This window comes from Octopus bimaculoides, chromosome 23 (assembly GCF_046866305.1).
Source record: "Octopus bimaculoides isolate indiv1 chromosome 23, ASM4686630v1, whole genome shotgun sequence".
Lineage (NCBI taxonomy): Eukaryota > Metazoa > Mollusca > Cephalopoda > Octopoda > Octopodidae > Octopus > Octopus bimaculoides.
This window is the reverse complement of record NC_142950.1, coordinates 12,655,745-12,683,244: the sequence shown is the minus strand read 5'-3', so window position 1 is coordinate 12,683,244 and position 27,500 is coordinate 12,655,745. Positions and strand designations below refer to the sequence as shown.

Below are 27,500 nucleotides of genomic sequence, written 5' to 3'. Positions count from 1 at the left end.
TAGCTGAGGTCAAAACATTCCATACTCATGAGAGAGCAAGTGGTTTCCATAAATAGAAAGGCCTTCAGCCAACAGGTTTTGGGATCTCATGATATGCCATAATGCTAAACCCTTTATCGATGTGAAACCTAAAGTAATCCCATAAACCTATCTAATATCATAAGGGTAATCCTATAAACCTATATATATATATATATATATCATCATCATCATCGTTTAATGTCCGCTTTCCATGCTAGCATGGGTTGGACGATTTGACTGAGGACTGGCAAACCAGATGGCTACACCAGGCTCCAATCTGATCTGGCAGAGTTTCTACAGCTGGATGCCCTTCCTAACGCCAACCACTCTGAGAGTGTAGTGGGTGCTTTTACGTGCTACTGGCACGAGGGTCAGTCTTGCAGTACTGGCAATGGCCATGCTCAAATGGTGTTTTTTACGTGCCACCTGCACAGGAGCCAGTCCAGCGGCACTGGCAACAACCTCACACAAATGTTTTTTTTTTTCACATGCCAGTAAGGCGACGCTGGTAACAATCACGCTCAAATGGTGCTTTTTATGTGCCACCAGCACGGAAGCCAGACAGCTGCTCTGGCAATGATCACGCTCGGACGGTGCTATTAGCGCTCCACTGGCACGGGTGCTAGTCATCGAATTTGGTTCGATTTCGATTTCACTTGCCTCAACAGGTCTTCACAAGCAGAGTTTAGTGCCCAATGAAGGAAATGTACGCATAAGTGGGCTGGTTACACCCCTGGCAAAGGCCACAGGTTATGGTCTCACTTGGCTTGCCGGGTCCTCTCAGAGAGAGAGAGAGAGATATGATAATACATGTGTGTGTGTGTGTACATATCTTTCTTTTTTATGCTTTTGCTTGTTTCAGTCATTTGGCTGCGATCATGCTAGAGCATCACCTCGAAGGTTTTTAGTCAAACAAATTGACCCCAGGATTTTTTTTTTTTTTGTTAAGCCTATTATTTATTCTATCAGACCTTTTGCCGAACTGCTAAGTTGCAAGGATGTAAACACGCCAACACCGGTTGTCAAGCAGTAGTGGGGGACAAACACTAACACAAACGTGCACATGCACACACATACGACAGGCTTCTTTCAGTTTCCGTCTACCAAATCCACTCAGGCTTTGGTTGGCACGAGGCTATAGTAGAAGATACTTGCCCAAGGGGCCACACTGTGGGACTGAACTCGGAACCATGTGGTTGGAAAACAAGCTTCTTACCACATAGCCACGCCCGTACCTATATAATATATATACACATACACGTGTGTGAGTTTGTGCGTCCCTGTATGCTCCAGGTTGTACAAGTCTCAATACTATGACACAACATCTGCACTACAGCTGCAACATTACTACAGCTATTATAATTGCTAAGACCCAAATGGTACTACTACTACTACTGCTGCTGCTGCTGCTGCTGTATAGCTATAACATTATCTGCACTGAAATGTGGTACGCACATAGAGAGCAGTGTGTTTGTGTGTGAGTAGATGTGTTTTTACGCATGTACTTTTCTTCTCTCTATCTATATATGAGTACAAAATTTCAGTCTGTATACACACACACATATGCATGAATGTAGACATACATGCACAAACACATACGCATAGACACGTTCATGCACACACAAAAACACGTGCGCACACACACACACATGCCACACACTGAAATGTTCTACTAGTAAATATGTGTATGATTACATACGTATTATGCATTTGTGTATCTGTATCTATCTATCTATCTATCTATCTATCTATCTATCTATCTATATATATATATATATATATATATATATATATATATATATATATATATATATATATATATATATATATATATATATATATGTATGTATTAATGTATATCTCAGTATATACACACACATACACCGACACATACATAAGAAAGACAGACAGATAAATGTAATACCAATACCTTCATAGAGTGCATATATGTCATCATCATCATTTAGCTTCTGCATTTCATGCTGGCATGGGTTAGTCAGTCTGACAGGATTCGACAGGTCAGAGGACTACATTGACCTTTTATATCTGGTTTTTTTTTGGTGGGGGCATTGTTTCTACAGCTGGGTAGCTCCCTAACTCCAACCACTTTACAAAGGCTACAGGATATAGTCATAAAAAACTTGGGCCCTGTAGCCCTACATTGTTTTTTTTTCTTTCTTTCTTTCTTTTTGTGCTTTTGCTTTTGAGATGTAAATTTTAACCTAATATGGCACAATCCTCAATACCAGGTTTCATTTTCTACCAAGCCACCAGGATTATATCATCACAGAATAAATTATCAGGATTCATCATGAATGAAAATGGTTAAACTATAAGGAAAGGCTGGGAACCATCAAAAAAGCCTAAGCAGTTGCATACAACAGAATTTGCTGAAGGCAGTTGACACATTCTCAAAAAATAAACCAGATGTTAAATGGTGATTTTGCTTTCCTTGTTGAAATAGTCTTCTGGGTGTGCAAATGATGAGATGAGCCCATTATACTACAAAATGAAAAAGGATAAAGATCCTCTTTGGTCTTATCATAATTATATATACACACATATATATTATATGAAAGGGTAAAGGCCCCCTTCGGTCATGACTGACCATGGGATTGCACCTAGAAAGTTACCCTCCGAGGCATAAGTCTGGGCAAGGTTGTTTACGGAAGACCAGCAGTTGCCCATGCATACCAGTCTCCCCTCTCCACACCACTGATGTTATCCAAGGGAAAGGCAAAGGGGCCGATAAAGCTTGGCACCTGTGATGTCGCAACTCATTTCTACATCTGAGTGAACTGGAGCAACGTGAAATAAAGTGTCTTGCTCAAGAACACAACACATAGCCTGGTCCCAAATCAGTACACAAGATGGTAATTGTTCCAGGAGGTAAAGAAACCTCAAGGAGAATAAAGAACAAGAAGGATTGATTTTAAGAATGTTCAGTATCAAGACATGAGCAATTGATTTCTTTCAAATTGTCAAAGATCAAATGACCTCCTACACCAATGTCAATGGAAGCAAAATTGTCATCCAACAGGACCATAGCAGCAGCAACTTTGCTCACATCACTGCCAGCAATTTCCATTGCAACTTCAATACCAGCTTTCATCAAAACTGGAGAATCTCTTATACCATCCTCTGTGACTACATGCACACATGCATCAGCCTGCAGCCTCCCACTTCATAACTATCCATTACATGTGCTGGTACAGACATATCCTGTCTCCCTCTAAATCATCCTACCAGTGCTTTACTCTCATTCAACATAGCAGCTGTGGGCTGGAAGAGGCCTCATGGCAGGCCCCACAGCAGATGGGTAGACATGATTGGAGAAGTTCTCCAGAGACTCAGACACCTTGGAGGATGCAGAGGGGCTGGTGCAGAACTGCCAGTGATTGGGAGCACTGGTGGACCTGGTCAGCTCTACGCATGATGATGCCTCTGGGACCACTAATTTGGAATGATCCCAGCCTCATCAAGCAAGAGCATGAAGCCAAACCTGTGACTGCCACAATTTGACCCTGATGCTGGCTGCCTTCTACAATGATAGCTTCTGTTGTGGGGAGGTATAGGCAAAAACAATTTCAAAATAGTTGTGGAGGCTTTGGTCAATTTGAGCCAAAGTCATGTCTCTCAGGTCTCTTCCATGGACAACAGATGGTTTTGCATCTCTTGGATTAACTTGATCCACAGGAACCCCTTGCTTTGCCACAAAATCATCCACTGTTTTGCTGACTACTTTACAGGGTGGATGCTTTTTTGTGGCACTGCCACTGGTGAGAGCACCAAATATCTTGCAAGACTTAAAGAATTTTCAACCGAATGTATCAACCCCAGTACTTATATTTTCAAAATCCCTGTACTTATTCTATCAATTTCTTTTACTGAACTACTTACAAAGTTACAGAGGTGTAAATACCAGTACTGGTTGTCAAGCAGTGGTGGTGGGAGAAAATGGGCTTCTTTCAGTTTCCATCTGTCAAATCCATTCACAAGCCTTTAGTTGGTCTGGGGCAATAGTACAATACACTTGCCCAAGGTGCATGCAGTCATATATATTATTGTTATTGAGTGAAAGAGCAGTGCATGCCATCAAAGTCACACTGGAGTACAAATATATGAAACCCAATATACCTGTCATGACCACTTGTCTGATAAGGGTACACCAGGCACATGCATCACAACCATATGTGCGTGACATGGTGATCTCATATCAAGAGAAACAGTACATGACCTTGCAGGTGGGACCCAGTTAGAATTTTCTTTAAGTCGAGTAGCCCATCCTGCTCAAAAGGTTGCTGAATAAGGCTAGTTTAAGGATGTTGAATGAAACACCCATGTTTCCAGAGGTGAATTATTCAAACCCTAAAGAATTCCTCTCAACACATGGCTATGATGCTCCCCCACTACATCTGCTTGTGATCAGAGATGCACATATCGTCAACCATTAAGGGACATGCTCAACTGGTTACGGTCAAACAATTGACAAGCAAATCTGTGGTAATGAGCAGAATATTTGCTGTAGCCCATCTTTTATACCAAGACAAAACAATGTACATGATAACACTTCCAATCAATTAAGGTCAGAAGCCATGAGTGCCACTGCTTGGTATTGCATCAGGGCATTTATTATTATTATTATTATTATTATTTAAAACAGTTTGATTCAACCTCATGTGACTTTAAATTTTGTAGGCTTCTTGCAGAAACCTAGCTAGTTGAATTCAGTTAACTGATTGGGGAGATATAGTAAGTGCAAGATGGCTACCAGAAACTGGGCTGCCATTGGTCAAGTTGTGTCATGTGGTGTTATTAGAAGTGAGATTAGTATTTCAGCAACACCAGATGATTTAAAAAGGAGAGTTTCTTGGACTGTGTGGCTGAACAAGAAGCTGGTGGTACTTTTCTGTCTGGCTCGTCTCTGAAGGAACTTATGGACAAGGATGTGTGTGTGCATATACCAGATGTATGAGTGCATAGATGTGTGTGTCTGATGCCTATGTGTGTGTATCTGCTTTCTGATGGTTGCGCGCGTGTGTAACCTGGTGTTTGGGTGAGAGCTGATGGCATCAGTTCTGTGCATATGTATGTATTTGCAAGGGTATGTGTGTATATAGGGGTGCATCTGCATATCAGCCATACATGAGCACTCATCCGTGACTGTTGCCTGCTCGGTGTCCCTTTAATCTACACACTGATGTGATAATAAGTAGTCAATTTATTGATCTTTAAAGAAGGGAACATATTAATTCTGATGTGGGCAACCTTTGCTTTTCAACGTCAGGATCTGCTGTGGTATTTATCCCTTTTCTCTAAAAGCATTTACCAGAGAAGGTGAGTAATGGTACCCACTAGGAATTCATCCTTGAATTCACCTGCTCAGTTCAACAGGAGCTTCCAAGCCAAGCTACTGAGCTCACGCGCACACACACACACACACACACCTGGCACGTGTGTGTGTGTGTGCATGCATGCATAGAGAGAGAGAGAGAGAGGGAGGTAAAGTGAAAGGTATGCAGATATGAATAAATATATTGTATTTTGTGTATGCACATGCATATATTACTCTGTATGTATATTAGTGTGTCTGTTATGTGTATATGTGTGTGTGTGTGTGTGTGTGTGTATATATATATATATATATATATATATATATATACACACACACACACACTTTTACATGGGAATGGTGGACAATGACTTCACAGTTTAATGAAGGTATGGATGCAGAAGCTTCGAAGTCACTGTGAACCTTTTCATTGTTGAAGTTTAATACATATATACTCTACTGCAAAGTATTGAGTAATCCTTCAGCTTAACCTTAAATGTTTTTTTATATACAACTCAACATACAAGCAAGCATCAAACAAACACACACACACACACACATATATTGTATGTCTTGTGTGTACAGTTGGCTGTACGACTACTGCTAGTGAGTTTAGAGCTCTGAGTTGTGTATCATCCAGTCGGCTTTACATATAGAGGTATGGTTACTACTGTACGTGGCTGTATTACTGGTTATGATATATACAGCAAAATGTAATACATATATGCACACACACACATATACATATACATATATTTATTTATACACACATGTATACATGTTTATATATATGCATACATACATATATTTTTTATAGATACACACATATATATACACACACACACACACATACATATCCGTATATTTATTTATACATACATGTACATATACATGTTTATATATATGCATACATACATATATTTATTTATACACACATGTACATATACATGTTTATATATATGCATACATACATATATTTATTTATACACACATGTACGTATACATGTTCATATATATATGCATGCATACATATTTTTTTATACATACACACATATATATATATACACACACACATATATATACACATACATATATACACACACACACACATATATATATATATGTATATATATAAATATATACACACTCATATTTATATATATATATATATACACATGTATATAGACACAGGTGTGTGTACATGTAAAGGCCACTCACCCCACACCCCCATACCATCATTCACCACCGCCAGCATCTTCATCACTATCTCACTTTCTCATTGCAGCCAGATGAAGGCAGTCAGTCCCAACAAGAAATTACCAGTGCAGCTAACCCCACTTGCAATGTTGCAGTCGCAACAACAAACCAGGATATGTACAAGCAGTTGGCTGGCGACTATGCCGCTGTGGTAACTATATTGCAGTAGCAGCATCAATAGTAGTAGTAGTGGTACTACCACTACTACTACAAATTACAACTGCTGCTCCTTCTATTACTACAACTGTACTTTCTATATTTCAATGGTAACTGTGTCATAGATCAAAGTGGGAGTCTACTCTATGTCGCTATAGTGGTTGTTTCAGTGTTGTATTGCTATGGTAACTCTTATAGTAAGGGGTCTTCTATATATCACTATGGTAACTATATTGTAGCAGCTATAACAGCAGCAACAGCTGTAGTAATAGTAGTAGTAGCAGCAGCAGCAATAGTAGCAGCAGCAGTAGTAGTGGTGGTAGTAGTAGTAGTAGTAGTAGCAGCAGCAGCAGCAATAGTAGCAGCAGCAGTAGTAGTGGTACTAGTAGTAGTAGTAGTAGCAGCAGCAATAGTAGCAGCAGCAGTAGTAGTGGTACTAGTAGTAGTAGCAGCAGTAGTAGTTGTAGTAGTAGCAGCAGCAATAGTAGTAGTGGTAGTAGTAGCAGCAGCAGCAGTAGTAGCTGTAGTAGTAGTGGTAGTAGTAGCAGCAGTAGTATAAGTAGTAGTAGCAGCAGCAACAGTAGTAGCTGTAGTAGTACTAATATGTATTACCATGGTAACTAAATTTTTAAGGTCTATGGCACTAATTCTATTGTAGTACAATGTGCTTGTGTGTATACTATCATAGTTGTAAGTATTATGGTGGTGGTGGTGGCTGTAGTGAGTTCTCCATCTCTATAATGATTTTGTAGTAATATTAGTGGTCACCTCTGCCATTATTATTATAGGGTATATACGTGAGCGTTTGTATATATGTGGTGGAGGGTGCTGAAAAGTTCCTGGCTTTAAGGGTATAATGAAATGCCTGTTTGGCGGCTCGACCCCCCCCCCCCCCCCCCGTGTTCTTTTACAGGGCTTAGAAAAACTGAAGAACTGCTGCAATAAGTGTGTGAATCTGAGAAGGGAATGCGTTGAATAAAACCATAATTAACTGATTCTCCTGTATTTTCTTTTACGCAAAGCTAGGAACTTTTCAGCACCTCCTCATATTGTGTGTGTGTATTTTTATTATTAATAACCAGCAGAAGGTACAGAGTGACTCAAGGGCTGAGAGTTTCATGCATTCACACTTATCTACAATTTTCTCTCTCTTTCTCATGTATATATATATGTGCACGCACACAGTGTACATATATATCTAAAGAGAAAAAGAGAGAGAGTTGTAGATGTCTCAATAGTGACTTTGTTTGAGGTTGTATGTTGAAATTAAAGCTACTACATCTTCATAGGTAAGCCATGCTTGCCATTAAATCACATACAAAGCTGTTAAACTGTGACCTGGTCACTGACACAGTTTAATTTTGGAGTGTAACCTAACAATTTTGTGGCTTGATAAATGACTTCCACAAATTTAATTACCATATATCTAAGTGTGTGTGTGTGTGTGTGAGTTGTGTTCTTGAGCAAGACACTTTACTTCATGTTACTCCGGTTCACTCATCTGTAGAAATGAGTTGCAATGTCACTGGTACCAAGCTGTATCGGCCTTTGTCTTTCCCTTGGATGACATCGGTGGCGCGGAGAGGGGAGGCTGGTATGCATGAGCGACTGCTGATCTTACACAAACAACTTTGCCTGGACTTGTGCCTTGGAGGGTAACTTCCTAGGTGCAATCCTATGGTCATTCATGATCGAAGTGGGCTCATTTTACCCTATATGTGTATATATATATATGTGTGTGTGTGTGCATAGTTCTGTGTTAAAAAATTTGTTTCCCAACCACTTTCTTTTCCAGTTCTGTCCCAAAGCCATCTGAGTGGATTTGGTTAGTGGAAACTGAAGGAAGCCTACCATACATATACACACACCAAAGTACTGTCTGTATAAATGAATCTACTGCTAAAATGTTATGGTGATGGAGAGATAATTACTAAAGTTACTGTAGCAACACAGTAGAATGTCACCACTATATGCACTGCAACTGCTACTATTACTTATAGTGTTGTAAACTACTATGATAATATAGTTACCCTGGTGATACAAGATGAAGACTTGCTAGCAGTGCTACACATTAAAGAAGTGTTTTCTATACCTCTGTATTTCAACTACCCTATGTATTTAGACAGAGAGGTGAAGTTCCACACATTACTGAGTCTGAATGCGTGCATACACTGTGTGAAGTGGAACTTGAAGGTATTCTCCAGCGTCCAATATATGTTCTACTCAGAATGCTACTGTGCTGTACATCTGCTTTCTGCACTGTCTTTTGAGAGATATTTGTTAATGAGTGGACAGGTAGCTGCTACTTTACAATTACACTTGTGCAAGTGTGAGGCAGGTTGTAACTGACTGCTGTGTTGTGGTTTAAGATCTGAGTCATTATATAACTGACACAATGGTAACTAATCTTGACTGTGTTCTTGTTAAAAATCTTACTATATTTATGTTAGGTGGAGAAGGGTTTACTCACTGGATAGGAAGCACCTTACTATGTTTATGGATACATTTAGACTATATAGTGGGTTGAACCATATTACTTTTTTAGTATCAATTCTTTGTGTATGGGAAAAGTTAATTCTCTATATCTCACTCTATCACTAAAGCCACCCCTACAAAATGCTCTATTATGATGGTAGAAAACAGCCCTACCAAAATTGGTTTCCTTTGTAGGACAAGTTAGAAGCACATCTACTTACATTGTCCACAGCATATTTTGAGTCATGGTTGGAACTCTTGTTGATATAGATGGTTTCCTTATTGGGCTTGCAGTAAGGGTAGAACTTATCCATGTGCATAAATTAAATTAAAAGTTATGTCTAAGTAAGTAAATATTTTAAAATTGGCATTAACAGTGACCTTGAAACCAAATTGTCACTTCCCCATTTTGTCAACATTGTCCCAACCTACCACACTTTTCCTCTCCATTGCTTCCCTCTCCCTTTTACCTTATATTTCTCTACACCTCCCCATTTTCTCTATATACCACTCCTTCCCCCTTCCTCCTCTCCTTCCCCCTCTCCTTCCCCCTCTCCTTCCCCCTTCCTCCTCTCCTTCCCCCTTCCTCCTCTCCTTCCCCCTTCCTCCTCTCCTTCCCCCTTCCTCCTCTCCTTCCCCCTTCCTCCTCTCCTTCCCCTTCCTCCTCCCCTTCCTCCTCTCCTTCCTCCTCTCCTTCCCCCTTCCTCCTCTTCTCCCCCTTCCTCCTCTCCTTCCCCCTCTCCCCCTTCCTCCTCTCCTTCCCCCTCTCCCCCTCCCCCTCTCCTCCCCACCCTTATACTTCCTACATGTTTGTATGATTTCTGTATTAAAACTATGTCCTCTACTCACCCATACACTACACACCTCACCATCAATCCACAGGTGCGGAATACTTTGACCCCATCCAACTACAAGGTATTTTCCAAAGCCATGGCCAATTACAAAAGGACAGAAGATCTGAAGAGCCTCATGGTTGTCCTTGCTGACCTCTTCACAGCCAGTACTGACCACTACATATTGCTCAGAAGTAAGTGGGTTTTCTTATATCTGCTCACTTACACATATGCATATCTAAACACATACAGACTCAGGCACACACATACACATATACTAACAATAAGTACATACAAAACACACACATAAGCATGCATATACATATGTATACATACACACATAGATATAAGCATACAACACATATTAAGACATACTTATAAAAACACATATGTATAGATATATATAGTAATGGGGGTGCCGAAAAATTCCTGGCTTTGAGTGAAAGAAAATACAGGAGGATCCATTAATTATGATTTTAGTCAACATATTCTCCTCTCAGATTCACACACTTATTGCAGCAGTCCTTCAGTTTTTCTAAACCCTGTAAAAGAACTTGGAATGTTGGGCCTCCAATCAAGCCTTTCGGGATACCCTTAAAGACAGGAACTTTTCAGTACCTGCTCATATATTCACATGCATTCGTAAGCACATATTTTTATACATTCATTCACATACACGAGGGTTGGCTGAAAGTTCATAGGCTGACCAAGTGAGGGTAAATTTTTCAACATAGGCCCTTCCTTGCAGTCCACACATGTCTTCCAGTGGTGTTGCAGTGCTTGGATCCCTTTGGTAAAGAAGCTTTCATCCTATTGGTCCAAAAGTCAACAGCAGATATGACATCATCATCATCATCACTGCAAACATGAGTTCCAAGCACAGTGTTTTTTCATGTTAGAGAACAGATGATAGTCAGATGGAGTCAAATCAGGACAATAAGGTGACTGATCAACCAGTTCAAAACCACAGTCCACACACTGCAGCCGTTGAAAGCAAGGATTTGTGAGCTGGAACATTATCCTCATGAGACAGGATCCCTTTCATCAGTTTTCCTGAGCATTTGGTCTTGATAGCCTTTCATAACTGCCTCAGCAAGTTGGCATAGTATTCTCCATTGATGGTATGACCCTTTTGAAGTTAGTCAATAAATACAATGCCTTTTGCATCCCAAGATACTGAGGCCTTTTCCTTCTCTGCAGATGAAATGACCTTGGCCTTCATTGGAGCAAGTGAGCAGGGTTATTTCCACTGCATGGATTGTCTTTTTGTCTCTGGCTCAAAGTGATGAAACCAACACTCATCCTGGGTTAGGAAACATTCAAGGAAACCAACTGGATCTGCCTCAAACCATATTAGAATTTCCTGTGATGTGATCAGTCTGGTGCACTTTTCATCAGGTGTCAGATGTGGCACCCCAGAAACGTTTACCTTTAGTGCAGAACATTCTGAACTCTCTCACAGGATACACCAATAGTGTTGGCTATTTGATTTATAGTCTGTTGCTTGTTATCAATCACCATGTAGTGAACATGATCAATGTTTTCCTTGGTGGTGACAGTTGCAGATGTCCAGGCCTTGGGTCATCTTCAAGGCTCTCTGTTCTCCTAATGTAGCAACCATTTCAGCATGAAAGTCCTTGGAGGTGAAACCCCTTTTTTTCTGTTGGTAAATGAAAACACCACAGTGCCAAATTTTGTCCATTTTCAAGAGAAGTTGCTGCTACTAGTTACTTTTGAAGTCGTCTTTGAGGTGTCTACTTTGAAAGAAACAATGTAGTTATTAATGAGAAGAGTTGAAATTAATGCATGCAAGATTTCACAGCTCTAGCATCACTCCTTCATAATCGGCCTATGAACATTTTGTTCCACCCTCCCAGACACCAACCTAAAATCAAATGCTATACTCAAGGGCACGTCATACCACACATTCTGGGAATCGAACTCACAACCTAGTGATCATGAATCTAACATCCTAACCACAAGCTCACTATCCTTTACAAAATGCATATATATGTGTGTGTGTGTCTGTGTGGTTCAAAAGCTCACTTGGCCATCATATGATTTCAGGTTCAGTCCCACTACACAGCACTTTGAGCAAATGTCTTCTACTATGGCATCTAACCAAGTGAATTTGTGAGATGGGTACTGTGTGGAAGCCTATCACACACACACACACACACACACACACACCTCTATTTATGTATATATATTTTACTTGAATGAAGCCATGCTGGAGCATCACTTTGAAGAGATTTTAGCTGAACAAATTGATCCCAGGGCTTTTTTTTTTATTGAAACCTGGTGCTTATTCTATTGGTACCAAGCCACTAAGTTACAGGGACATAAACACACAAACACTGGTTCTCAAGCAGTGGTGGGGGACAAATACAGACACAAAGGCAAACACACATAGATATACATATATATTATATACATACATACATACATATATATATATATATATATATATATATATATATAGAGAGAGAGAGAGAGACAACAAAAGAATGAAAGAGATCTCGATATTATGTAAATAGAGGAATTTATCTGTAATATAATATGTGACAATTATTCGGTTGCCATGATAAAATTCCAAGTTTCGAATGTTGAGGCAGAAACCTACGCCGCCATCTCTTCAGTTATCAGGCCATCGAAAAAAATGCTATGAAAATGACCAATGAAAGTTACCTCCTGTACTCCACTATTTTTCCGTAAGGGCTAATACAGCTTATTTTTGGAAAGTCGCCAGAAATCGGTTGAGGGCTCTGCCCCGCAGAAGAATTCAATATGGACACCTACTACATCGATTATTCTATGGAAAACATACCTATACCATCAAGGGAACTATACTCTAAGAAACTTTTGGAGAAAAGTACAGTTTTAAAAGGGTCATTTTCATAGCATTCTTTACGATGGCCCGATAACTGAAGAGATGGTGGCGTGGGTTTCCGCCCCGACATCCGAAACACGGAGTTTTATCATGGCTACCAAATAATTGTCACATATTGTATTTACAGATATATATATATCTCTGTGTGTGTCTTTCTGTTTGTATTTGTTTCTCACCACTGCTTGACAACCCGTGTATATGTCCCTGTAACTTAGCAGTTTGGCAAAAGGACACTTGTCCAAGGTGCCGTGCTGTGGGACTGTACCCAGACTATGTGGTTTGAAGCAAGCTTCTTTCCATACATCCACGCCTATACCTATATATATATATGTAGATATATGTATGTATGTTTCTCTGTTTGTATTTGTCCCCGACCACCACTTTTCAACTAGTATTAGCTTGTTCGCGTCCCTATAACTTAGCAGTTCAGCAAAAAGAGACTGATGGAATATTTTGGCTTTAAAAGAAGAATAAGTAATAGTGTAGATTTTTTTAATCGTTTTTTTTTATATTATGGATTAAAGCCCCAGCATGGCCGCAGTTCAATGATTGAAACCAGTAAAAGACATACACAGGCATGGCTGTGTGGTAAGAATCTAGCTTACCAACCACATGGTCCCGGTTTCAGTCCCACTGCGTGGCTCTTTTGTACAAGTACTTCCTACTATAGCCTTGAATGACCAAAACTTTGTGAGTGGATTTGGTAGACAGAAACTGAAAGAAGCCTGTCATTATATATATATATATATATATATATATATATATATATATATATATATATGTATGTGTCTGTGTTTGTCCTCCTGCCATTGCTTGACGACTGATGCTGAGGTATGTCCCTGTAACTTAACAGTTCGGCAAAAGAGACTGATAGATTAAGTACTAGCTTTACTAAGAATAAATTTCTATGATTATAACCCTTTAAGGTGGTGCTCCAGCATGGACGCAGTCAAATGACTGAAACAAGTAAAAGAATAAACGAATATATCCATTGGGCTTCCACACAGTTTCCATATTCGAAATTCACTCCCAGCATTATTTCTCTATGGTAGAAAATGCCTTCACAAGGTGCCATGCAGTGGGACTGAACCTGAAACCACATGGTTTGGGAAATGAGCTTCTTAACCTACATGCCTGCGCCTGTGTATCTCTGTGTAATCCTTTTGTTCTTTTGCAGTGTTCTACAAATTTATCCGTCCCAAACATCAAAGACAGTTCAACCAATTCTGTGTTGACATCACTGGAATGGGTTGTGACTTCAAGCCAGAGCATACCATTGGAAGAATCTTGATCTGCGATGCCAACCGTAAGTAGATTTGTCACAGAATTTTGATGTTTTTGCCATTAGGCCTTTTTTTCTTTTTCTTTTATCTTGTAGGTACAGGCATGACTGTTTGGTTAAGAAGTTTACTTCCCAAGAACATAGTTTTGGGTTCAGTCCCACTGCATGGCACCTTGGACAAGTGTCTTCTACTATAGCCCCAGTTGCTGAGTCTCACTACTCACAAGACTCTCCTCATGAATATTTTTCCTTATAACATTTTTGCAATTTAACAAATGGCTTCCTTAAAGTTTACATAATATATTCATCTAAGTTTTTAAAAATATATTTATCTAAGTTTTTAAAAATATATTTACAAACTAAAAAAGAATAAAAAGATAGATTAAAAAGCCAGCCAAAGCCTTCTAAGAGAATTTGGTAAACGGAAACTAACCACCGTGTGTGTGTGTGTGTGCTTATGGTTATCTCCCCTTGACATCGTGTAATGTTGGAAATGGATGAATCAGGTTCAGTAAAAAGTAAGCAACGTTTTGAACAATGAAGAATTTGTTCCAGATTTTTGCAGAGTTCTGAATTGTCTTCAAAATTTTTTTTGCATTTGTCTGATAATACAGACATAGACTTGCCCAAATGTATCAATAAATTAACATTGATATTTTTTTCACCATTGTTATTAATCATCTGAAATGGAACTGTCAAAGAGCAGTATTCGAGCAATTTTGCTATTCAACATCAAGAAAGGATGTAAAGCAGTTGAAGCTGCTTGCAATATCAATGAAACGTTTGGTAAGGAAATGACCAGTGAGTGGTCAGCTTGAAAATGGTTTAAATGATGTTGCAGTAGAGACGTGAGCATAGTGGACCCCCCATCTGTCATCGAAAGATCCACGTAAAACCACTCTAGAACTGGCAAAGAACTTCAAATTAGCCAGAAAACTGCCTGCAACCATTAGTTTGTGATCAGAAAATCAAAAAAAGCTCAACAAATGGGTACTACATGATTTGAATGACAATCAGAAAATGCACAGATATGAAATTTGCTTGTCACTTCTTCTCTGTAACCAGACCAATCCATTTCTCGACCGTATTGTAACTTGTAATGAAAAGTGGATTCTGTACAATAATAAAAAAACGTTCTTCACAGTGGTTGGACCAAAATGAAGCACGAAAAACCTTCCCTAAACCCAAGCTCTTCACAAAGAAGGTTATAGTGACTGTTTGGTGGTGTACTGCTGGACTCATCCACTACAACTTGTAGTGGACTCATCCACTACAATGGAAAAACTACTACAGAAACATATTGCCATGAAATTGCCAAAATGAACGGAAAACTGCTACTCCTCCGTCCGAGACTGGTCAACAGAAGAGGGCCAATCATTCTTCATGACAATGCTGGACCACACGTTTTGCTAATGATGATCCAAAAGTTGAGGAAACTTGGCTACAAAGTTCTCCCCCACCCAGCTTATTCCCCAGTCCTTTCTCCTACCAACTACCACTTTTGCAAGCACTTTGATGGTTTCCTGCGAGAGAAGGAGATCAAAAATCAAACCGATGCTGAAAGTGCGTTCAAAGGGTTCATCAGCTCCAGAACTCCAGGTTTTTATGTTACCCAAATAAATAAACTTGTAACTCGTTGGCAAAAATGTGTTGATTGTAATGGTACTTTGATGAATAAAATTTCCTCATTGTTGAAATATATTGTGATGAATTTCATGTTTCAAAACGTTGCTTACTCTTTACTCAGCCTGATAATTCATTTTCAATATTCTGCGATAATAAGGCGGCAAGAACCTTAAAACACTAGGGAAAATACTTAGCAGTATTTCATCTGTCTTTATGTTTTGAGTTCTAATTCCACCAAGATCAACTTTGCCTTTCATGTTTTCATAGTCAATAAAATAAGTACCAGTTGAGCACTGTGAGTCGAGGTAATTGATTTACCCACTCCCTCGAAATTACAGGCCTCGTGCCAAAATTTGAAACCAATATCCTGCAATAATATGTTTGACCATGGGGAAATATTATCTTGCTTAGAAACAGGTGAGGATTGGTGACAGGAAGGGTATCCAGCCATAGAAAATCTGCTTCAATAAACTGTCCGACCTATGCAAACATAGAAAAGTGAACATTAAAATTATGATAGTAATTTATTTCTTTGTTTAACACCTGTCAAAGCATCATCATCGTTTAATGTCCGCTTTCCATGCTGACATGGGCTGGACAGTTTGACATAGAGCTGGCTAGCAGAAAGCTGTCTGGACTCCAATTGTATGTTGTGGCATGGTTTCTATAGCTGGATGCCCTTCCTAATGCCTACCTAAGTACACAGCATGTAGATTTATGTCTACATGAAAGGAGACAACAAAAGGATATAGAGTACCTGACACTCAGGTAATGTTGGCAAGTTAAGCATGGACTGGGCTATTTATTGTCAGCAGAAATCAACCTCAGGTGCCAAATACAAGTACTACCTTGGACTGGATTTCAATTTTTTTCAGCCGACATCTTCATAGAATTCTTAGCACAGGCACAGGTGTGGATGTGTGGTAAGAAGCTTGCTTCCCAACCACATGGTTCTGCATTCATTCCCACTGCATGGCACCTTGGGAAAGTGTCTTCTACTAAAGCCTTAGGATGACCAAAGTCTTGTGAATGGATTTAGTAGATGGAAACTGAAAGAGGCCCATTGTGTATATATATATATATATATATATATATATATATATATATATATATATATATATATATATCATCATCATCATCATCATCATCGTTTAACGTCCGCTTTCCATGCTAGCATGGGTTGGACGATTTGACTGAGGACTGGTGAAACCGGATGGCAACACCAGGCTCCAGTCTAATTTGGCAGAGTTTCTACAGCTGGATGCCCTTCCTAACGCCAACCACTCAGAGTGTAGTGGGTGCTTTTACGTGTCACCCGCACGAAAACGGCCACGCTCGAAATGGTGTCTTTTATGTGCCACCCGTACAAGCCAGTCCAGGGGCACTAGCAACGATCTCGCTCGAAAATCCTACGAGAGCCAGTCAGGCGGTACTGGCAACGGCCACGCTCAAAATGGTGCATCTCATGTGCCACCCGCACAAGAACCAGTCCAGGGGCACTGGCAACGATCTTACTTGGCTTGCCGGGTCTTCTCACGCACAGCACATTTCCAAAGGTTTCGGTCAGTAGTCATCGCCTCGGTGAGGCCCAATGTACGAAGGTCTTGCCTCACCACCTCAGCCCAGGTCTTCCTGGGCCTACCTCTTCCACGGGTTCCCTCAACTGTTAGGGTGTGGCACTTTTTCACGCAGCTATCCTCATCCATTCTCACCACATACCAGCGCAATCGTCTCTCTTGCACACCACAACTGATGCTTCTAATGTTCAGCTTTTCTCTCAAGATACTTACACTCTGACGGGTATTCACATTGACATTACACATCCAACGGAGCATACTGGCTTCATTCCTTGCGAGCTTACGTATGTCCTCAGCAGTTACAGCCCATGTTTCACTGCCATGTAGCATGGCTGTTCGTACGCATGCATCATACAGTCTGCCTTTTACTCTGAGTGAGAGTCCCTTTGTCTCCAGCAGGGGTAAGAGCTCTCTAAACTTTGCCCAGGCTATTCTTATTCTAGCAGCTACACTTTCAGCGCACCCACCCCCACTACTAACTTGGTCGCCCAGATAGCGGAAGCTATCGACTACCTCTAGTTTTTCACCCTGGAATGAGATAGAAGTCGTTTCCTGTTTGTTTACAGTCTTTATTGCACCTGAACATCTGCCACAAACAAAAACTAACTTGCTAGTTAACCTGCCTTTGATGTTGCTGTACCTCTTATGTGTCCATAGCTTGCACCGGGTACATCTTATAGAGTTACTACCTACTCCTTTTCTACATACTATATATGTATATATATGTGTGTGTGTGTATGTATATATCTGTGTGTATGTCTTTGTGTACATGTTTGCATCCCTGGAACCTTGTGGTTTGGCAAAAGAGATTGATATAATAAGTATAATAAGCATTAGGGTTGACTAATTTGGTTAAAAATTCAAAGCGTTGCCCCAGCATAGCTGCATTCTAATGACCAAAACAAATAAAAGATCACCATCATCATCATCATCATCATCATCATCATCACTACTTTTCCATGCTTGCATGTGTTGTACAGAGCTTATTGATGCAGATTTTACTTCAGCCAGGTGCCCTTCCTGTCACCAACCCTTACTTGTTTCGAGCAAGGTAATATTTGTTATTGTGTGCCAGATCAACCCAGTCTGAGCAGACACCTATGGTCAAAGGCATGTCATACGTGACCATTTCATCTGTTTTTCTTTGACAGGTTTTAATTTAGATCACTTTAAAACCGGTTTGTATCAAAGGACCAAGGGTTGTCTCAGGTTGGTTGGTATCAAAAGAGTTAAGATAGTCAGATTTGAAAGGGAGATTTGGTTGCTATTTCTAGCAGAGGCTCCTTCATTGGGATGAGGTATATGTAATAAACTTATAGTGTACAATGTTCAGATGATGCCAAAAGTGCGTGGACAGTGAATGAGTCATTTAACCTTTTAGCATTCAAACTGACCATATCCAGCCGAAATATTCTTCCTGTTTTATATCTAAACGGGCCAAATCTGGTTCCTCACGCGAACCCTACAATATCATTCTAATAATTAACCATTACCTCATCAAAATTTCAAAGCTATGAGATAATGTGTAAACTTTGCTCATTCATTATGTATTTTTTTAATGCTAAAGGGTTGGAAAGTGTGAGCATCAGGTGTACTGCTGGCTGGCAAATTTCATAAAGCATGGAAGTTTTGAAGGATCTCCTATCTTGACAACTAACAACTGATGGAGATAATTGCTTCAGCAATTCTGACTGAAAGAATGTTTTTGAAAGTCATGGGTGTTGTGTTGTTCTTTTGGTTTTGTAAGCATGTCCATGAGCGTTAGATGTATGGAATTCAAAAAGGTGCCCAAGGTTGTTGTTGGATAGATGGTGAATAATCTTGTGGGTATCTACCAAGCCAGTTGCCAGATGTTGGGGCTTTAATGTGTCCATGCCCTGGGGAAGTAAGACATTCAGAGTATGGTCGGTGCCTGACAGCAGTTATTCAGAAATGGTTGCACATTTCTGAACAGTTTTCAGGAGATCGATATTCTGAGCAAGATAGATGTTATTGATATTTGATGTTTGGAAAAGTTCTGAGAGGATTCTTTAAATAATAGTTGTTTATTATTCTATGCAGCACCTCCAGACAAGAAATTAAAAACATTTGGTCAAGAACATTGTATCACCAACAGCACTGTAAGTATACTCTTTTATTTTTTTACTCTTTTACTTGTTTCAGTCATTTGACTGTGGCCATGCTGGAGCACCACCTTTTAGTCGAGCAAATCGACCCCAAGACTTATTCTATCGGTCTCTTTTGCCAAACCGCTAAGTTACGGGGATGTAAACACACCAGCATCGGTTGTCAGGCGATGGTGGGGGGGCAAACACAGACACATATACATATATACGACGGGCTTCTTTCAGTTTCCGTCTACCAAATCCACTCACAAGGCTTTGGTCAGCCCAAGGCTATAGTAGTAGACACTTGCCCAAGGTGCCATGCAGTGGGACTGAACGGGGAACCATGTGGTTGGTAAGCAAGCTACTTACCACACAGCCACTCCTACACCTATATATATTTCATCGTCGTTTAACGTCCGCTTTCCATGCTAGCATGGGTTGGACGATTTGACTGAGGACTTGTGGACCAGGAGGCAACACCAGGCTCCACTCTGATTTGGCAGAGTTTCTACAGCTGGATATGTGCCACCTGCACAGGAGACAGTCCATCGGCACTGGCAACGATCTCGCTCGAATGTCTTTTCACGTGCCACTTATTTATTACTGTAGGTATGTATGTATGTATATGTTGTGTTGTTTTAAACAGTATAATAGTCTGACCTTACTACACAAGTGTGCTCCCCTGCCTGACTTTTGTTTCCTCATAACTTTCTGAAAAAAGGTGGGGGGGGGGGTAACAAAACTTTCTACAAATACTTGAAAAATGAACATTTTTTCAACAAAATTTTCTACAAATACTTGGCACATTTTGATACAATTGAAATGTACAAAGTATATTTCAGTTTTATCGGAATTTAATGTTATTTTTTTTAAAAACTGGTGGGTGGGGGGTATATCTCACACAGATGAACTTTGCATAATTGTAATTGACATCATCAATACATTTCAGGGAATAAATTCAAAATACATGATGTATACTCTTTACTCTTTTACTTGTTTTAGTCATTTGACTGCGGCCATGCTGGAGCACCGCCTTTAGTCAAGCAAATCGACCCCAGGACTTATTCTTTGTAAGCCTAGTACTTATTCTATCGGTCTCTTTAGCCGAACCGCTAAGTTACGGGGACATAAACACACCAGCATCGGTCGTCAAGCGATGTTGGAGGGACAAACACACACACAGATATATATATATATGTATATACATATATACGACAGGCTTCTTTCAGTTTCCGTCCACCAAATCCACTCACAAGGCTTTGGTAGGCCCAAGGCTATAGTAGAAGACACTTGCCCAAGGTGCCACACAGTGGGACTGAACCCAGAACCACGTGGTTGGCAAGCAAGCTACTTACCACACAGCCACTCCTGCGCCGTTTTTTTTTTTTTTTTTTTTTCCAAGCATCAAATTCTAATATAGTCGCAATCTCATCATTGTTGTTGTCATGTATCATTGTCTTCCTGACTCTGTGCAATTTCGCCCATCAGATCAAGGGATAGCATTAATTCGCTTTGACTTTCTCGTGTTTTCTTGACAGAAATATTGGGGTGGTTTCTATTTAGTCTTGCTGAATCTCCAAACACTTTCCTCACAAGCTCCTCAAGTGCAGAAGCCAGTTTAGTTGCTGACCATTCAGCCATGGAACAAACAATATTAGTTTATGTAGTAATCTACACCATTTGAAACATACTTGAAGAAAATATCATTAAAAAATACTCATTCTTCTCAAAGTTGGGAGGAAACAAAGTCCATGGGTATAGAGCATATAGTTATGCCAATAGTGTTTTAATAGTATGGTGGTGGGTTACTGTTGTTTGATTATGAGGTATTAGTTGTTTCATTACCCAAATTAAATATATAAGTGGCTGAGTATTCCACAGTCCTGTGTATTCTTAATGTTTGACTCAGCATATGACAAGACTGTAAAGTTTGAATTACCAGTACAATCCACACGATGGGCTTCTCTATAGTTTCCATCTACAGTAATCCCTCGACTATCGCGTGTGTTGTTCAAAAAAAACCCGTGGTCGGTGAAAATACATGGAAGTAGAAACTACTGTAGTGTATATTTTTTTATTATTTTTATAATCTGTTTATATTTATTTTATTATAAATGCAAGACAACACCACGAAGGAATAGACGTAAGCTTAAATAATAAACCACAATATGGTGAGGGATTACTATACTTAGGTTCAATGACAAGATACGTCATCTGAAGCTGTAGAGAATGACGTTTGCTGAAGAATCCACGCTGTTGAATTGAACCAAGACCTCTTGCTTGCGAAGCGAATTTCTTAACCATTCGGCCATGCTGTGTCTACTGTTAGTATATATCTCTTATATGAAATATATTCTTGTGTGAGGAAAAGAAAACTGAAGAATAACAGTAAGATAAAAAAAACTGCAAAGAATTTCAGATTAACTGCTGAAGGGAGGTAACTTCTTAATTCTCTCCCTTGAAAAAATTTTCATTGAATATAGTTTTTTAGTTATTATTGTATAGAGAACTTGATATTATGAGGAGAGTGTGTGTTACGGTGTGGACAATAGCGGTTTATGCTAAGCGTTGGCTGGTCCTTTGGGGTCACTTTTTGTAAATTAGTGATGAGTGTAAGCTCCGATCTCCGCAGTTTTAGAAGTCACATAGTCTCTTGATGCTAATTTTATTCCAAATGACTCTATTCATCGTCATCATCATCCTTTAATATCCGTTTTCCATGCTGGCATGGGTTGAACGGTTTGACCAGAGTTGGGAAGCTGCACCAGGTTCCAGTCTGATTTGGCTTGGTTTCTATGGTTGGATGCCCTTCCTAACGACGACCATTTTACAGTGTGTGTTGGGTGCTTTTTATGTGCCACTGGTACTAGTGCCTGTTATGTGGCACCAGCACAGGTCTCTTGTGAGTCAATCCTCTTCACCAGGATATGTGACCTTAACACTTCTGCTGTGGAGGACATGTCTTCTTGAGTACAGCAAGGTGTCAGTTATCTCAGTCCTTTGTCATCTTGTCTGAAATGTTCAGTGTCCTGAGGTCGTCCTTCAGTACTTCATCCCATGTCTTCCTGGGTTTCCCTCTACCACGGGTTCCTTCCACTGTTAGGGAGTGACACTTCTTCACACAGCTCTCCTTATCCATACACAGCACATGGCCATACCAGCACATCGTTTGTCTTGCACATCACATCTGATGCTTCTTGTGTCCAACATTTCTCTCAGGGCGCTTACACTCTGTCATGTGTGCACACTGACATTACACATCCAGCAGATCAGTCTAGCTTCATTTCTTTCAAGCCTATGCATTCTTCAGCAGTCACAGTCCATGTTTCACTGCCGTGAAGCATGGCAGTTCATACACATGCAACATACAATCTACCTTTCACTTTGAGCGAGAGGCCCTTTGTCACCAGTAGAGGTAGGAGCTTTCTGAACTTTGCCCAGGCTATTCTTATTCTAGTGGCAACACTCTCTGAGCATCCACCCCTACTTCTAGTTTCTCCTGGCATGTGATGGAATCAGTTTTCTGAGCATCTTTGGTGTTTATTGTCCTTGTACATCTGCCGCACACAAAAGCTATTTCCTGGTTAACCTTCCTTTGATGTTGCTGCACCTCTTATGCGTCCATAGCTTATACTGGGTAGATCTTATGGAGTTTCTGCCTACACCTTCTCTACAGATCGAGCAGGGCCATCTACCTGAAGGGGTTTGTGATGTGTTCGCCTTCCTACTTACTAGGACGTTGGTTTTTGCAACATTGACTCTAAGGCCCTTCGATTCTAAACCTTGCTTCCACACCTGAAATTTCTTCTAGTTCTGGTAATGATTCTGCTATGAGAGCATAAAGGAGCTCCCAGGGGCAACCTGTCTTGAATTCCTGTTATTGCCTGGAGGACTATGATGAATAAGAGGGGGCTGAAGGCTGATCCTTGGTGGACCCCTATTTCTACCCAGAATTCTTCACTATACTCATTGCCAACCTTAACCTTACTAACGCCATCCCTGTACAGGGCCTGTACAGCTCTTATTACTCTTGTGCCTAACTTCTCTCTCAAGACACTAATACTCTCTCACACATGTACACTTACATTACACATTCAGCAGAGCAAACTAGCCTCATTCCTCTCTAGCTTTCCCATATCTTCTGCACTGCGGGCCCACATTTCACTACCATGTAGAATTGCCATTCATATGCATGCATCATACTCTATTCCTTTCATGTTGGTTGTTTTCTAAATTACTGCTTCCTAACTGGTTATTCCAGTTCCCCTCGCTTTGCACCTCAAAATTTTACAGGCTCTCTTCACCCATATTGAGAATATAAGTTAGTTTCTTCATTATAATCATCTTTTTCAACCTCCACTTTTCTATGCTTGCATAGGTTGAACAGGATTCAGTGATTTTTATGGTCTGATACCCTTCTTATCTTCAACTCTTACCTGTTCCAAGACAGTGTAATATTATTCCTTAAGACCCTAGTCCAGACATGTTTTCCAAGAGATTGCAAAGAAGCATTCCCACTTATATAACGGTACAAGGGGTTGCTGAAGAGTTCTTGGCTTTGGGTGAGAGAAAATACAGGAGGATCAGTTAATTATAATTTTATTCAATATATCCCCCTCACAGATTCACATACTTATTGTAGTGGTCTTTCAGTTTTTCTAAGCCCTTTAGAAGTGAGAAAGCTGGGCCTCCAACCAGGCCTTTCATGACACTCTTAAAGCCAGGGACTTTTCCATTTATATAAGGGTGGCACACAAAAAAGTAGCCCAGGTTCTATGGTATAATGTAGCCTATTCTCACTTGTGTTTCCACAATCTCTACTCTTTTCGCTATTGAATGCATCTTGCAGAAAAGGCTAAAAATGTTCGCTCATTGCAATCAACTAATGTGGTGAGGATAACATAGCATGTAGTTGACTGGTGTGTCATCTTTGTTCAGCAGTCACAAGTGGTTGAAATAACACAATGACATTTGCAAACGAGGGGCTGGGTGCTTTTCTGCATGTGTAAATTTATTTCAGTGTTTGCTCTATGCTCCAGAACCTGGTGATCAAAATAACACAATGACACTTGGAAATAAAATGCTGGGTGCTTTTCTGCATGTGTAAATTTATTTCTAAAACAGACACAGATGTCTGGTGCAGGCTCCTGCCTGGCTAGCTCCTGTCGAATTGTCCAACCCATGCCAGCATGGAAGGCAGGTGTTAAATGATGATGATGATGACACTATGCTCTGTGTTACTTTGGTCAAAATAACACAATGACACTTGCAAACGAAATGCTGGGTGCTTTTTTTCGTATGTATAAATTTATTTCTGTATTTACACTTTGCAACGGAACCTGGGCTATTTTTTCAGTCGCAAAAACATATTTGCAAATGAGAGGCTGTGTGCTTTCTCCTGTGTGTAAATTTATTTGTGTATTTACACTACAGAACCCAGGTTACTTCTTCATGCTATTAATCCTTTAGCATTCAAATTATTTTGGTAAATGTAATGCTTATTTATTCACATTGCTTTGAATTAATCATGAATTGTCAAAATTTTGATGATGTGATTCTTTTACTCTTTTACTTGTTTCTGTCATTTTGACTGTGGCCATGCTGGAACACCACCTTTAGTCGAGCAAATTGACCCCAGGACTTATTCTTTGTAAACTTAGTACTTATGCTATCGGTCTCTTTTACTGAACCGCTAAGTTACGGGGACGTAAACACACCAGCATCGGTTGTCAAGCGATGTTGGGGGTGGGGGACAAATACAGACACATAAACATATACACACACACACACACACACACACATATATATATATACATAGATACAACAGGCTTCTTTCAGTTTCTGTCTACCAAATCCACTCACAAGGCTTTGGTCGGCCCGAGGCTGTAGTAGGAGACACTTGCCCAAGGTGCTACGCAGTGGGACTGAACCCGGAACCATGTGGTTGGTAAGCAAGCTACTTACCACACAGCCATTCCTCCGCCTATGATTGATTATTTTTAGAATGGCATTGTATGGTAGGTGTGAGAGGCTAGATCTAGCCAGTTTGAACATAAGGCAGGCAGAATATTTTGGCCAGATATGGCTGGTTTAACCCTTTAGTGTTTAAACCAGCTAAAATATTCCACCTGCTTTATGTTCAAACTGGCTAGATCTAGCTTCTCACACTTATTCTATAATGTTAATCTAAAAATAAATTACTCCATCATCAAACTCTTGAAGCTATGAGATAATCCATGATTAACTCAAAACAATGTGAATAAAGGTGCAGGAGTGGCTGTGTGGTAAGTAGCTTGCTTACCAACCACATGGTTCCGGGTTCAGTCCCACTGCGTGGCACCTTGGGCAAGTGTCTTCTATTATAGCCTCGGGCTGACCAAAGCTTTGTGAGTGGATTTGGTAGACGGAAACTGAAAGAAGCCCGTCGTATATATGTGTGTGTGTGTCTGTGTTTGTCCCCCCAACATTGCTTGACAACCGATGGTGGTGTGTTTAGCTCCCTGTAACTTAGCGGTTCGGCAAAAGAGACCAATAGAATAAGTACTAGGCATCCAAAGAATAAGTCCTGGGGTCGATTTGCTCGACTAAAGGCGGTGCTCCAGCATGGCTGCAATCAAATGACTGAAACAAGTAAATAAGTGTTAGATTTGACAATAATCTGAATGCTAAAGGATTCAGGGTTTTTTTACAGTGAAAGTATATCATACGCCATGTTGTTGCATATGTACTGGCAACGTTGATTTGATGAAGGGAGTTAGAAGGACAGTAACCACATGGAGTCTGTGGCTTTAAGCGGAAGAGAGATTCATGCTCCTTGGTTGAGTAATGGTGAGAGAGAAAGAGAGTGCAAAATGCTGGAATATACAGGTGTCAGCTACCACTCCACCTGGTGGCGTTTTCGATCAAAGGGACGTAATTCACCTATCTTTGCTATGCTACACTATAAACAGAGATCATGTATGTAGGTTGCTCAGCAAGAAATTGCTGAACCCTTATCTGTTTTACTTGTTTCACTCATTTGACTGTGGCCATGCTGGAGCACCACCTTTAGTCGAGCAAATCGACCCCAGGACTTATTCTTTGGAAGCCTAGTACTTACTCTATCAGTCTCTTTTGCCGAACCGCTAAGTTACGGGGACTTAAACACCAGCATCAGTTGTCAAGCGATGTTGGGGAGACAAACACAAACATATACACACACATACATATATATATATATCATCATCATCATCATCGTTTAACGTCCGCTTTCCATGCTAGCATGGGTTGGACGATTTGACTGAGGACTGGTGAAACCGGATGGCAACACCAGGCTCCAAACTAATTTGGCAGAGTTTCTACAGCTGGATGCCCTTCCTAACGCCAACCACTCAGAGAGTGTAGTGGGTGCTTTTACGTGTCACCCGCACGAAAACGGCCACGATCGAAATGGTGTCTTTTATGTGACACCCGCACAAGCCAGTCCAGGGGCACTGGCAACGATCTCACTCGAAAATCCTACGGGAGCCAGTCAGGCGGTACTGGCAACGGCCACGCTCAAAATGGTGCATCTCATGTGCCACCCACACAAGAGCCAGTCCAGGGGCACTGGCAACGATCTTACTTGGCTTGCCGGGTCTTCTCACGCACAGCACATTTCCAAAGGTCTCGGTCAGTAGTCATCGCTTCGGTGAGGCCCAATGTACGAAGGTCTTGCCTCACCACCTCAGCCCAGGTCTTCCTGGGCCTACCTTTTCCACGGGTTCCCTCAACTGTTAGGGTGTGGCACTTTTTCACGCAGCTATCCTCATCCATTCTCACCACATGTCCATACCAGCGCAATCGTCTCTCTTGCACACCACAACTGATGCTTCTAATGTTCAGCTTTTCTCTCAAGATACTTACACTCTGACGGGTATTCACATTGACATTACACATCCAACGGAGCATACTGGCTTCATTCC

General features: G+C 40.5%; 1 protein-coding gene across 1 annotated transcript in view; it reads left to right on the top strand.

The window, feature by feature from the left end:
• LOC106872619 (regulator of telomere elongation helicase 1 homolog) overlaps positions 1 to 27,500 on the top strand; it is a 169,714-nt gene that overhangs the window by 137,242 nt on the left and 4,972 nt on the right. The window contains exons 30-33 of the mRNA XM_089340714.1: positions 6,639 to 6,761; positions 10,124 to 10,268; positions 14,142 to 14,270; positions 19,511 to 19,569. Of these exons, the coding sequence (XP_089196840.1) occupies positions 6,639 to 6,761; positions 10,124 to 10,268; positions 14,142 to 14,270; positions 19,511 to 19,569 (456 nt within the window). The remainder of the gene's footprint in view (positions 1 to 6,638; positions 6,762 to 10,123; positions 10,269 to 14,141; positions 14,271 to 19,510; positions 19,570 to 27,500) is intronic.